At 34.7% G+C, this 13,601-nt stretch overlaps 1 protein-coding gene across 2 annotated transcripts; it reads left to right on the forward strand.

Annotated features, from left to right (window-relative positions):
• Positions 1 to 468: 468 nt before the first annotated feature.
• Positions 469 to 11,464, forward strand: ccdc15 (coiled-coil domain containing 15). 2 transcript variants are annotated; one of them, XM_022678968.2, is made up of 11 exons: positions 470 to 677; positions 768 to 951; positions 2,442 to 2,591; positions 4,281 to 4,466; positions 4,582 to 4,680; positions 5,292 to 5,453; positions 5,957 to 6,055; positions 6,643 to 6,746; positions 9,120 to 9,299; positions 10,048 to 10,196; positions 11,137 to 11,464. In XM_022678968.2, the coding sequence occupies exons 2-11, from the start codon at positions 769 to 771 to the stop codon at positions 11,253 to 11,255; spliced, it is 1,431 nt and encodes a 476-aa protein (XP_022534689.2). In that variant the 5' UTR covers positions 470 to 677; position 768; the 3' UTR covers positions 11,256 to 11,464. The 2 variants fall into 2 exon arrangements, with proteins under 2 accessions (XP_007245307.3, XP_022534689.2); XM_007245245.4 differs by having other exon boundaries at positions 469 to 951; positions 5,295 to 5,453.
• Positions 11,465 to 13,601: the final 2,137 nt, after the last annotated feature.

Raw genomic sequence — 13,601 nt, forward strand, 5'->3', positions numbered from 1 at the left:
TCAGTTTTCCCCTTAAAAGCTCTGGCAGTTTATTACTAACTTTTGTACCATTTAAGTTCACTAAATATTTTATGATTTCATGTTATTCGCGTTCATGTTATAGATTAAATGGCAAAAATATACAGAATAAAGTAACATAACACATGTAAGCTAGTTTCCCAATTAATGTACTTTTTTACTTAGTGTAGTACGTTGTGAGGTTTAACAAAAGAAAAAGCAGCAACCGTTTTATTTATTAGTCTATATAGGTTATACTGCACTTACAAAAAAAAATAAACAGTTTATTTAATTTAAGTGTATGCTTGAGGTAGGAACTAATGTATTGCAGCCGCGGTTCACTCCTATAACGACATCTGAAGCGGAGCACAAAAGGCGTGGTTTTAAAAAGGACTCAATCTTTGATCGGCAGCAGGGCAGACCAATGAAATCCAAAGATTGCCCCAAACAACCAATAGAATTTACCAATGGGCGGGACTAGTGGTTGCGATGCTTGTGGCGTCAGTGTCAACAAAGTTTTGAATGGGTTAGAGCGGCTGAAATAAGACTACAATAAAACTGGAATAAGACTAGTTTAAGAAAACTACACCGTTTAAACAGCACTAAATGAGTGTAAGTAGGCTTTCTGAGAGGGTGCAGTAATGCGTTCGGTACGATAATAAGTAGGGGAAGGGATACAGGTCAGTATGAGCACTGTCAGTATCGTTAAATTACAGTAGTTTAAATGGCAGGTCCGGGTCGGTTACACTAACGATAACGGTATACTGCAGCATGAGTAAGCAGAAACACGCCCAAATAAACCGAGGAGGACAGAGGAGTCGAGTAAAAGATGGAGGGAGGACGACCAGCTCCAGAAAGCCCAGGGAAATCCGGGTTCTGGCAGAGAGGAATCCGCCTGTGGTGCCAGTGGGAGCCTGGGTGGAGACTGGAGCTGAGAGACAGGAGCACCCAGCGGTAAGGAGCTGAAACACACTGTTTAATACAGAAACTGCAGAGAAAACAAGTCCCTCAGAACTACGACTGTCATTATAACATGGGGCTGTCACTATAACCTAGGGATAGGAGGTTAATCAATTTAATTTGATTAATAGAGTTGCTGGATTAGTGTGAATTTAAATATAGGATATTGTAGATTGTTCATGTTTACATATACAGCACTGGAAAAAATTAAGAGACCACTTCAGTTTCTGAATCAGTTTCTCTGATTTTGCTATGTATAGGTATATGTTTGAATAAAATAAACATTGTTGTTAAACATTTCTCCCAAATTCCAAATAAAATTATTGTAATTCAGAGCATTTATTTGCAGAAAATGAGAAATGGCTGAAATAACAAAAAAGATGCAGAGCTTTCAGACCTCAAATAATGCAAAGAAAACAAGTTCATTTTCATAAAGTTTTAAGAGTTCAGAAATCAATATTTAGTGAAGTGTCCTTGGTTTTTAATCACAGTTTTTATGCATCTTGACATTTTCTCCTCCACCAGTCTTACACACTGCTTTTGGATAATTTTGTGCCACCCCTGGTGCAAAAATTCAAGCAGTTCAGCTTGGTTTGACCAAGCTGTTTGTTCACATTAACTACACATAACTGTACATAACAGCAACATTATTAATACATTTTAACTGGTTAATTTACTAAACACACACAACTAAACACACAATATGATACATTTATAATTTAGATTTTCACCAGATTGTAACAGAGGTCAATGATCCAACATGTCATGATACTGATGCTGCCTTGAAGTCTTCCTCGGAAATTCCTACTTAAGAGGTTAGAGGTCTTATCTCGTAAATTTCTGACACTGTTGAAGGCAGCATAATAATGCGTTCAATATAGCCAGGACAGAAGTCAAATAGATTATACTGGACAGGAACTCTAGTAGGTATTTAATGTGAAATGAGAACAGTGTAATTTTTTTTACTTTTGATACAAACAGCAAAAATATATTTTTGCGATAACAAGATTAAAAAATGTTGGCACAAACTGCCTCTTATTAGAAATCTTATTCAAAAATAGACAAAAATGTATAGAATTACTGTTTAAAGATTGATCTGTACACCAGTATAAAATGCTGTTAGAAATCAGTCCATATTTGTAGAGATATCACAGTTCTATACAGTGTCAGAACAATCGTAGAGGAAAGATTGTTGTGATCTTGATGCTGTGTTAAGAGGTGAAATAAAGGCTAAAACCAAGTGGTGCGCATAAGCTTCCTGTGTTGACCTTACGATTACAACGACATAACAAAAACATATGCAATCATTTAAATGGAGGCCAAAGCTTAAAAAGCCCCTGGAATGTCTTTGTTGTCTGTCTGAATTTGGGATATTAGAAACACTGGTTACCTGTGTGTTTTACCTAGATTATTATTATTTAAAGTGCAGCTTTTGTGTATTCAGTAGGTCAGTTATAATATTTTTCTATGTGTGTGTATGGCAGGTCCGTGCCAGGATCACTGAGGAGATCCATGAAGAGGAGCGCAGAGAGAAGGAGGAGAGCCTGCAGCGTTTTCAGGAGGCAGTGCGCAGGCGGGTGTCCCAGCAGGCCCGGCTTCGCAATCAACAGCAGCTACAGAGGTCATACGAAACGGTAAAGGACCTCAAAGGGTTTATGAACCTACAAAAAAAGAAAATACAGTGAAAAAATACATGTTAAAATCTCTGTAACACACCCAAGGAACTGGAAATGAAATACCTGATAAGTTTGATTGTAGGTATTTGGCGATGAATAGCACTTGTCACTGTATCTGTAGGGTAGCCTGTAGTGCATACCTACCTTACAAATTACTGTTTTTAGTGTTGTGCTTCCGAGCATTCTTTCCCCAACTGTTGTTAATCAGTTAAGACAGATTTTGGTGTCCGAAATTTCAGTCTTGCTGTGGAGCTACATGTCTGTGAGTGTCTATTTTTGTAGATAACAGTACGTACACGTTCACACTGCAAACCAACTAGACCTTGGTTTAGCTGATCTGGACCAGGGCCACTTATTTGTTTGGACCAAAATTTGCTTCTTTATTCCAGATCGGGGTTCACTGTATCTATTCCCATACAGTAACTTGAACAAAAATTTGATTTAAGGTACAAAAATAAAATAAATATAATATATAATTATAAAGGCAATATATAAATAAGAAAAAGCCGCATTAATTTATTTACTTAATTGTATACTTTATTTATGTTTTTAAATCACACAATAGAAGAAATAAGTAGACATTGAACAACACAATTATCTTATAAACAGCTGTTACGTTTGCTCTTCTTAAATACCAAACTATCCTGCCATTGTGACTAGAATGCACCAGGCTGGTTTCTCAAGACATGATAATACCAACCAGAGGGAATGGGTTCCCCTTTTAAGTCTTGCTTCCTCCCGAGGCCCGGACCATGCCTTTTGTAAAGCTGCTTTGGCACAATGGTTGTTCGAATAAATTTGAATTGAATTTGAATTTTCAAAGAAGACTAGCTCATGACAAGCTGAAATCATCTTCCCAGGCTTCTGTCAGTATATCGCTAGTTATGTGTACAAGATTTGTGAGCTTGTATTCTTTGTTACATAAAAAAATGCTTTTTTATATGGTTGGCGATATTGTAAAAAAAAAAATCTTGTTATTCTTTAAATAAGTGACTCTTTCTTACGATTACAATTTTTAGTTCTTACATAACGTTTTTTTATTTGTAAACAAACAGCACAAGTGTGCAAGCTATTGTTTAATTGAAATTAATTCATTCTCTGTTTGTTTGTTTTTGTTTTTTATGAGTAGTAAGCAGCCCCTATCAACCTTACATGAAGCCTTTTATATAAACACAGTGTAAACATAACGTCCTTGTATTTCAGTTAAGGAAAAGGGTAAAATATGAAAATCACTGCCACAAAAAATATTTGTTTACGTGTTTCTGAAAGAGACAAATATCTATACTGAAATTAGCAGCGTCTATATGTAAAGATGTACAATGTACAATGTGTCATTTTGTAAACTGCATTAAAACAGTAATACAATTAATCACATTAATTTGTTCCTGTTAAATCAGCTTGAACAAGTATGTTAAAAGGATACTTTATTTGCTGTACTTTGCCAATTTTACGTATTTTGAGCATTTGTTCTTTATATGCAGCTCAGTTAAATGAAGTGTAAATCTTAAAAGTTTATTCATGTCCTCTTAATACTACAAATATTTGTATATTATAAAAAAACATCTAAGATGCATGCGTTTATTCAGATGCCTTAATTTGATGCATATTAAAACTGGCCTATTTTTTTTTTTATCTGTTTTCTTTCAGGCTGAGAGGGAGTGCAGAATGGTCCAGCAGAGCAGTAACGCAGCCCAGCATGTCCCAGCTCGAATGAATCTCTTCCCATCCTGGCCACAAGGGGAGCTAGCCATCTGCAGCCCCAACTCACGCTTAGCTAGAGCACAAGAGCCTGAGGCCCTCAGCACTGATAACTCCAATCAGTACACTCATCAGGTAATTGGAAAGGAGGTTAACTAGATAATAGCTTAGATAATTTTTATCCATTCCATAAGAAAAGCATTCTGCTGTTTGCTTTCAAATCTGAGATTATTCTGCTTTGATTTCACAGCTTAGAAAAGCGATGAAGCAAGTAAGACATCGACTGGCTGCCTGTCAGACTGTGCGAGAAGGGGAGGAGCTATCAGAGTTTCCAGGGGGAATATGGAAGGTGTGCCCAACACTGGCAAAACAATGAAAATACATTTTAATACAAGCTTCATCCCTGAAAAAGAAAAACACTGCACTTTTAACACTGATATGTATAGTGCCTTGCAAACGTATTCAAACTCCTTGAACTTTTTCACATTTTGTCACAACCACAAACTTAAATGTATTTTAATTAAATTTTAAGTGATAGAGCACAAAGCAGCACATAATTGTGAAGTGAAATGAAAATGATACATGGTTTTACAAGGTACACTTTTCAGAAACTATTCGATATATAGCAATATATAATACTATGCACTGTAAATGACCTATGTTCTGAGTCTACCTTGTTCAAAAACCAATCCAGACTGAAGCACTTCAACTTTAGAATGAATGAGTGGGGCTAACCTGCTATACGTTACATGGGTTGGGCTAAATTGCCCCTACACCCCTGTTCAGTTTTAATATACAGATTGAATGGCACATTTAAAAGCTGTAACACTTTCTACTCACAGCATCACACTCTATATTATTGTACATTTATGATACTTTTATTATTATTCCTTTAAGGTATCCTGTCTGCCTATATTGAACCTGTAATCATTTGTTATCACATGTTATCATTTTTGGCAGAAGCATGGATCACATGCCAGGAGGAGACCTGAGGATGACGAGGAAGATGAAGAACAGCAAGAGAATGAAAATGGAGGTGGAGATGAAGACGAGATTTCGTTAGCAGGGCAGCATGATCAACCACTTCACAGTAGCAAAACAGTCATGTTTCAGAATGATCTGGTAAGAAAGTTTGTGTTAAACTCAAAGTTGCATGCAGTTGCATACAAATGTTGAAATATAAAGGTGATTTATTAGATTTTAAACATTAACATAGCAGTACACAATGCATTTCTGTGTAAAGATATAGAGGGGCAAAGACATCCTTAAAGCAAAAGCTAATTCAGATGAGGTGTTGCAGCAGACAGTTCCTAAATCCTAAGTCTTCTTAGGTGGGTGACTCAACTAAGTTACAGACTGTACAACAAAAACCTTGCATCTCCAAAATGGCAGTTTTACAGAAGAAGAAAAAGTGTTTTAGTAGAAGTAAAAAAATATATATTCCCAGTCATTTGGAGCATATTTATTGGTGTATTCATGATGGAATTTGGATACAATGTACACATTGTGTGACAGCACAATGCATTAGATGATGCCTATGATGACAATATGGGCCATTTCTTTTTTTTCTTTTAATTACATTTTACACTAACCTAAGTATTATATTTGTGTTTTGTTTTTTTTAGTTGTTAAAAGAGACATATCTCACAAGCCTCAAAACAGCAGACAGCAGATCCACTCAGGTGCTATGGCCAGGACGGGATGAAGAAGAGCTGAAGAGACAGGTCAACACTCTCTACTCTGACTTTCTACATTTTAAAAAAGGAGTGTTTGTACAATTTATTTGCAGTTGTGTCATATATTGTCAGACATCAAATTACCTTTCAGAAATCATTTTTGGGCTTGTCACAATAATAACCTTATTGAGGGTTTTTTATTTATTTATTTATTTATTTATTTTTAAGTTTATTTTCTTACTGACCTCAATAATGCCCATTGTGTTTACTTGATGAGAAAAGCCTATTTATATGAATGAGCTGGTATGTTAATTTAGTTTAAACAGAGATTTAATTTGATTTAGATTTTTTTATTTAGGTTATTTCAACATTTTTATTCCAATTTTATAGTCTAAATATTATTAAATGTTCACACACAGTAATATTGTAAATGCATTATTATCATGAAATGAATATAATTTAGTTTTTTGCTATTCTTGGCAGCATTACAGCCTTAGGCTGTTTGTCCTGTTATATTCATATTTTACTTATGGAAATCTGATAAAAGAATAATCATACAGCTGTGACTATTTGTGTTATTCATATTATTTGTGCACAGGCTCAGGTTTTGAGGTGGTTTAATGTATGTTCTACAGAAGCAGTCTCAGTTCACCATGTATCGCCGCCTCTTCATGGACATTGAGCGAGAGCAAGTAAAGGAACATGAGCGACACAGAAATCACCTCAGGAGAATTGCAAGGTTACTGCTTCTCTCACACCCACACGCACACCCACACACTCTAAAGCTTGTGTTCAACAGTGGAACACTATGAAGTTTAAACAGCAAAAAAAAAAAAAAAACAATATTAGTATTAGTGTTTAATTTTGATTAATCGCTGAGAAATGAATGCACTAAAAACTGCCTTGATGTCATTTGATTTGATTTACTGCTCTGCTAAAATTAATTTAAATTGTGCCATTTAAAGTCATTTTATAGCAAAAAGTCATACATCTGATTTATTTAGACTAAATAATCACAGAGCATGTAATTAAATTGATTATTTTTACATGGTTACCAACACTAATTAGTAAATAATTTTTTAAACATCATTTTGAGATTACTGAAAAATTCAGTGTGGTTTTGAGCAAGTAAGTAACTGTAACTGACAGGGCACAAAAAATCCCTATTAATACCTTAATTGTAGAGAAAATATATATGGCCTACGAAAGCATTTACAAACATATGGACATTTGCTGTATGAACTAATGGCCCTGAAGCTCTTGTGCAAACAAAAAAGTAGTTTTGTTGAGCATGAATGTAGGTAGGTAACCCACAAAACCAGCTTCTTAGTAAACTTCAACCCTTACAGTTCAGTTTAAATTAACACAGTCTCTGTTGTGACATTAGTGAGGATGAGTGGTCATGTCATACAGTTTACTATTTTCAGCTCCCTTCCTCTTTTTGTATCTCTCCTGCTTCCTTGTTTTGGATTTTATGGCGGTTAATGATTCATATAGAGATGGCCGATATGTATGGAACAAATTGTTTCAATACTGCGTGAGCATTAAATCTAAAATAGAAACACTCTGCTGCCTCTGGGAATTGTTTTATCAAAGTCATGCTCATGGACAAATGCATCTACATACCGGTACATGTGATCTTGCTGACCTGTGGCAATATTACACATTTTAAGTGATGAATATGTCTTTCACGTAAATCATGTTGTTTTTAAAGGGAAATTCCAGACATTTCATTTTTATGGACCAATCAGAACTGAACATTACCGAAACAGCAATAGAAAACCATGCATTGAATGTTTTGGATTTTGTATTCAGATTTTAGTTTCAGTTTTATTTAAATTCCACATGAAGTCGCGATTATCGGTTCTGAGCTTATAACACCATTATAAAGCCAGTAGAAAACAGATGATGGCAATGTTTTTATTAGAGTAGAATAGGGAGGATTATATTCAACTTTATTGTCAATGTGCTGACTACAGGTACAGAGCCAATGAAATGCAGTCAGTATCTAACTAGAAGTGCAATATTACGGTTTTCTGTACCTAAAGTGTCGTGGTAACTATGATGGGAAGTGCAGTAAGAAATATATATACAAGTATAAGCTTATATATATATATATATTTTTTTATATATATATATATATATATATATATATATATATATATATATATATATATATATATATAAATATATATATATATATATGTACATATATATACCTTACAGTTATTAGAAAAAGTAGTGTATAGTGGTATCAGTGGTGTTAATCAATAAAAAGGTTATCTAAATTATAATTTTAATAATCTTATTGTTTTACTGAGTTTAACAGAGCTTAACTGAGTTTGACAGGAATTAAATGCTAGTGTAGCTCCATATTCAACCTTCAACAACCTGGAAAGAGGAAACATGCCAGCAGCTGTCTCTCTTTGTCTCTCTCTCTCTCTCTCTCTCTCAGTCTCTCTCTCTCTCTCTCTGTGTGTGTGTGTGTGTGTGTGTGTGTGTGTGTACTTTCTGAACTGGGTGGTAAAGGACATGGTGTTATATCACAAAACAGCTGCTAATGTGTCGCTGGACTTAATGTCAACTTAATTAACTAAATACAGTATTTCCACTCTAGCTACTATATTGTATTTTATCACCACACTGCACCAGAATTATAATGTTAAAATCTTTAATAAAGGTTAAATTAAATAATGATGCAATCAGATCCCTTTTGTATAATTTGGTTTCTGAACATTTTTATACTGAATAGGAGTTTTCATATCAGATCTGATATCTTTTAACATGTATGGCGTTATATAGTACTGGGCGATATGGCATTAAACATTAATCATATGATTAACTGAACATTTTAACTTGGGATTAATGAACAGTTATTTTAATGAACAGCAGACATGCAGCTTTCCTTTGATGTTTGAGTTCTCCTTTATGTTGATTCCATGATGCAGAGTTTAAAAGCCATTACATTATTTTCATTTAAACATATTGTCTATTGTTTCATTACATTCTAAAGGCATGTAATACAGCTGCAACAAGGAATATGTTCAGCAGGTTAATCAGACATGTTAATTATTTACTGTCTTAAATTGCTGTTATTTTGTTTCCCCTTTAGAATTAAAGCAGAGAAAGAACGTCAGAGGAGAGAGGAGGAGAGCAGAATGCAGCAGGAGAAGAGCAGGAGAGAGGTCGCTGAGATGGAGCGCCTCCTTCTGGAGCAGCTCAGGCTGGAGACAAAAGATCATGAGGAGGTGAAGAGGAGAGAAAGAACAAAGAAAGCCAAAGAGACCAACAGGTGATTTTACTGAATAGCAGACATAAAAAAAAAGGTTTTGTGGTCCACATGCTCTGAATATATATAAAATATATCATAAATATAAACAGAAAGAAGAATAAAATAGTGTTGATGTTTACTAAAATGAGCTGCTGACACACCTTCAGAGCGTGAAGGAGCAGGTCAGTATTCGCTGCTGAGACGCACAAAATGACGCACTGTTAAGATAGCAACGTGCCAAAGTCAGAGCACACCTGACTCTTAAAGGAAATGGCAAGTGACACACTGATTGGTTGATTTCACGTTACTCCAAAAACACACCCTTTATTAATTAAAAGAATTAGTACATGCATTTCATGCACTTTGAGCTACACAAGGCGTATTTTTGGTACACGTGGATTTTGGCTATTTTCTAAAAACCTGATCTGGCTGTACCTGTCATCAAGAGTACCAAACCCATTCATTGTAAATATTATGATTGGCTGTTCTACATTTGCCGATTTTGTTTCAATATTTTTTTTATATAATTCTCCCATGCTGCCAGCATTATTGACCTAATTCAAGCACAAAACCCTGTCAGAAATCTCATAATAAAATCTATTGTATATTTTTTTAGTAAATATGATAAAAATATGTGTGGGGAATGTGGTTTTCATTATTCTGAAAGATATAAATAAGCTTTAAATCAATGTAAACCCATTTTACATCAAGTGTAGGACTTTTTATTTATTACTAATTTTATAACTGTTGGCTTGTTGATGAACTGTAGGTATATTGAGGCTCTCCGGGTTCAGATGAAGGAGAAGCTACAGCAGGGGAAAGTGGAGCTTCCACCACTCTGCTGCTGTGGGGACAGCTTCTGGGACTCCCACCCCAACACCTGCGCCAACAACTGCATCTTCTACAACAATCCTAAAGGTAGGCTGCATGCTAAGTCTAGGTTTAACAATGCATTATTCAGAGTATTAGGTCTGTAATGTTTTACATATGCCATTCACATATTGAACTAGTATGTTAGCATAATGTTTTGTAGGGTGTAATATTGTAGGAACTTGTAGGAATGTCTGTTTAATTTATTTTAGTTTAACAAATAGGAATGTTTTTCTGTTATATGTGAACAATATATTTTGTATTCAAGTTTTCCCTCACATGCAATAACTAAAAATGATATTTGTAGTTTTATCTAAAATATCTCTATATGCGTTTGAATCTTGTAAAAGTGAGTTTAAAGAAAGTAGCAGTTTACTTTACTTAGAAATAAAAACATAAAATGCACATAACAGTAATTAATTAATTATTACTTGAATATTCTGTGACTCCTGTTATATCCTGAGTATAACTGCGTACAATTTTGTATACTAAAGCAATGAGTTTTATGTAGATTTTACAAGATAAAAAAATCTCATGCACTGCTAATGATAACCAATAATTATATATACAAATATATTAAAATGTAAAAAGATTTAAAATGGCCTTTTGTTTCTTTTAATATGTATATGCCTGCAAAATTACTGATGAAGCTTGTAATATATATTTTGTCCACTTCTTACTCATTGTACTTCAGCTGCATATTTGCAAATCGTGATTAAAACAGGCCACCAGGTTATCGGTTCTTAAAATTGAATCACTTCACTTTAGATTAGCATACAAATGCAACTACCCTGTCCATGACCATTTTTAAGCATCAAGTAAACATAACAAAGTAAGCATTTTTTGCTGCTTTGGTTTTAAATTGAATAAAACATAAAAAATAAAATCTTCTGACTACAAACCATCAATTCCTCAACACCTTCTCCAGTGTGGTGGTCTGTTATCAGCAATCTGAAGTTTCAGATCTATATATTTCTTCTTCCTGCAGGCTACGCTCAGGCCCTGCACTCTGTCCTGCTGAGCTGTGAGCTGAATGAAGGCGGCACTGGCCACAGGAGCACTACATGGAAAATCGCCTCCATGCAGGCAAAGTCACCTAGAAAATGACCCCATGCACGGACCTTGTATTAAATGAGCCATAGGACAGTAAGTGTCAGGTTCACAGGAGTTAAAAATACCTCAGCATTCAGATTAGATTTTTCTGGACTGTGCTGTAATCTAAGCAATGAAGTTTTTATTAGGCTTTTTAGTTGTTGTACAGGGGCATTTTTATTGTATTGAAATGGAAGGTACAAAATACATTTCCTCTGATGTTTTTGTGTCTGATTTTGTCTTTTAAGCTAAAGTTTAAAGTTCCCATGTCATGTAAAAACTGAATTCACCCTTCACTCATTATGGTTTTTCTTTATTTTTATTGTTTTCAACATGGTGTATTGCCATTAAAAACATCAAAAATTGAAAGGAGCTTATATGGAATTATGTAGTATGTAATCTCTGGTAGTGGTTTGAAAGGAGTTTCCAGAGGGGCTGTGCACTGGTTGGCTACTTTTCCTTCAGTTCCACTCCTTACAAACCATCTATTTAGCTCTGTAAATCAGAATGCAGCTTGTTTAAATATATCAGCTATCTTTAATGCACAAAAACAAAAGGGATAAAAAATAGTTTGGAAAATATTCCTTGTGATAATTATGGCTGTTTTGGTAAATAATTCAATTTCCTTTAAAAAAAAGCATAAACTACAAGAAATTAGTCCGTTAATGTTAATAATAATGTGTATTGTTTAATTTATTAATCATGTTTATAGTTTAATTAGTAGTTCCATGATAGTTGTCATTTCATATGCCTTACAGTATTTCAGTTCATTTAAGTGTGATTTTCTTCACCTCGACTGGTTGAAATAATTACTATTGATTGTTTCTATTATACATTGTTATCTCATCAATCAATATGGCCATACCTTCCCCCCTGAGTACTTATCACTGTTAACCTTTGAACCCTTGCATGAACCTTCAAGCACATTACAAGTGCATGCTTACACATGGGCTGTTGCTGAGCTAGCCACCTGCTAACCTCCTGCAGCTTAGAGGTCAATAAATCCTTAGGCAAAAGTCCAACTAGGACATCTCCATTAGTCTTGAGACAGTGGAAATTAGGAAGTTGACTTTTGCCCTAGACACTTTTCCAGTCACGAATTGAGATTATTCATCTGTGCATGGTTCATTGTGGACAGGATGACACAAAAGATCACAGTTGTTTCCACTTGTTTATGGGAATTGGGTTATGTTTATGTATCTTTTTACACTATTTAATTATTATAGTCGTAGCCCCTTTATAATCAAAATGACATGCATATTACTATGTTGATAATCTGGGTTAACCCTTCTATGGCATTGTGGTACCCTCAGGCAACAAACCTCTTTTTTGATAATTATTCATTACCGGTATTCATTATTTTTTGATATAAGGTTTTAATATTTAAAGACTTAAATTGTGAGAGACTGTTTAAAGCCTATTTGGCTGTTTTGTTTTTATTTACCTCCTAACCCAAGCATTTTGTATTTGTTGCATCAGGGCAACACGACGCAGATAGATCACATAGCAATTATGCTGGAGCAGTGGTTCTCTTGTTTTATTGATATAACAGGCATTCCTAAAGCTCCAAAAAAGTTGTCTGATTTTTATTCTCAACAAATACAAATATCATGCTATAGAGGGTTTTTGTTCGTGACAAAAATTAATACATAGTTTTAAACATTAAGGACAGTGCAGTGTTCCTTAGTTTCACTGGGTTAAAGGACATGAGACAAGTCCCTGTCCCTTAACTTATGGCATGTTGATGTATGATAAGACCTGATAAACAACAGAATTCATATAGTCTTACAACTAAACCTGGAAAACCTGGTTGGTTTTAATGTAGCATATATATATATATATATATATATATATATATATATACTTCTCAATCTTCCAGAGGAACCCTGCTAAAACAGCTTATCTAGTACAGCAAAATGCCCCCTGCTGGACTGATTTTCAGACAGTTTTTTTCCTCTTTTCCACTTCATGTGGTTAAGTCTTGACACTACTTTGAAACTCCTTCAGCTCCTGAAAATCGACTCTTGAACTTTCTCATTTTAATCAAAATGCCCTGTATGTCCGATTGTTGGTGGAGAGAAACCCCTTCTAATCAATGCATTCAGCTACTTTAAGATACAGCCAAGCACTGAGCTGTGGAGCACTGAAACTTTGTCCTGTCGTGCTCCAGCCTATATTTTTGGCATTGGTTGGGGAGTTGTGTATGAGGTTGGGGTGTGGTCGTCCACTAACACTACATGCAGCTGATAAATGCAACAGCTGATCCAAAAACTAGAGATAAAAGAAGATACATAATGTCATAATATGATAGTCATAATGTTTAAATATTTTTGCAACACTATATAAAGCCTCAGAGACACA

This window comes from Astyanax mexicanus, chromosome 1, assembly GCF_023375975.1.
Source record: "Astyanax mexicanus isolate ESR-SI-001 chromosome 1, AstMex3_surface, whole genome shotgun sequence".
Lineage (NCBI taxonomy): Eukaryota > Metazoa > Chordata > Actinopteri > Characiformes > Acestrorhamphidae > Astyanax > Astyanax mexicanus.

Bases quoted from the DNA above. Each gene is read 5' to 3' on its own strand.
- ccdc15 (XM_022678968.2), top strand. From the start codon at position 769: ATGAGTAAGCAGAAACACGCCCAAATAAACCGAGGAGGACAGAGGAGT. The intron at 2,592-4,280 runs GTAAAGGACCTC...GTTTTCTTTCAG, and splicing joins TACAGAGGTCATACGAAACG to GCTGAGAGGGAGTGCAGAAT. The intron at 4,467-4,581 runs GTAATTGGAAAG...TTGATTTCACAG, and splicing joins CCAATCAGTACACTCATCAG to CTTAGAAAAGCGATGAAGCA.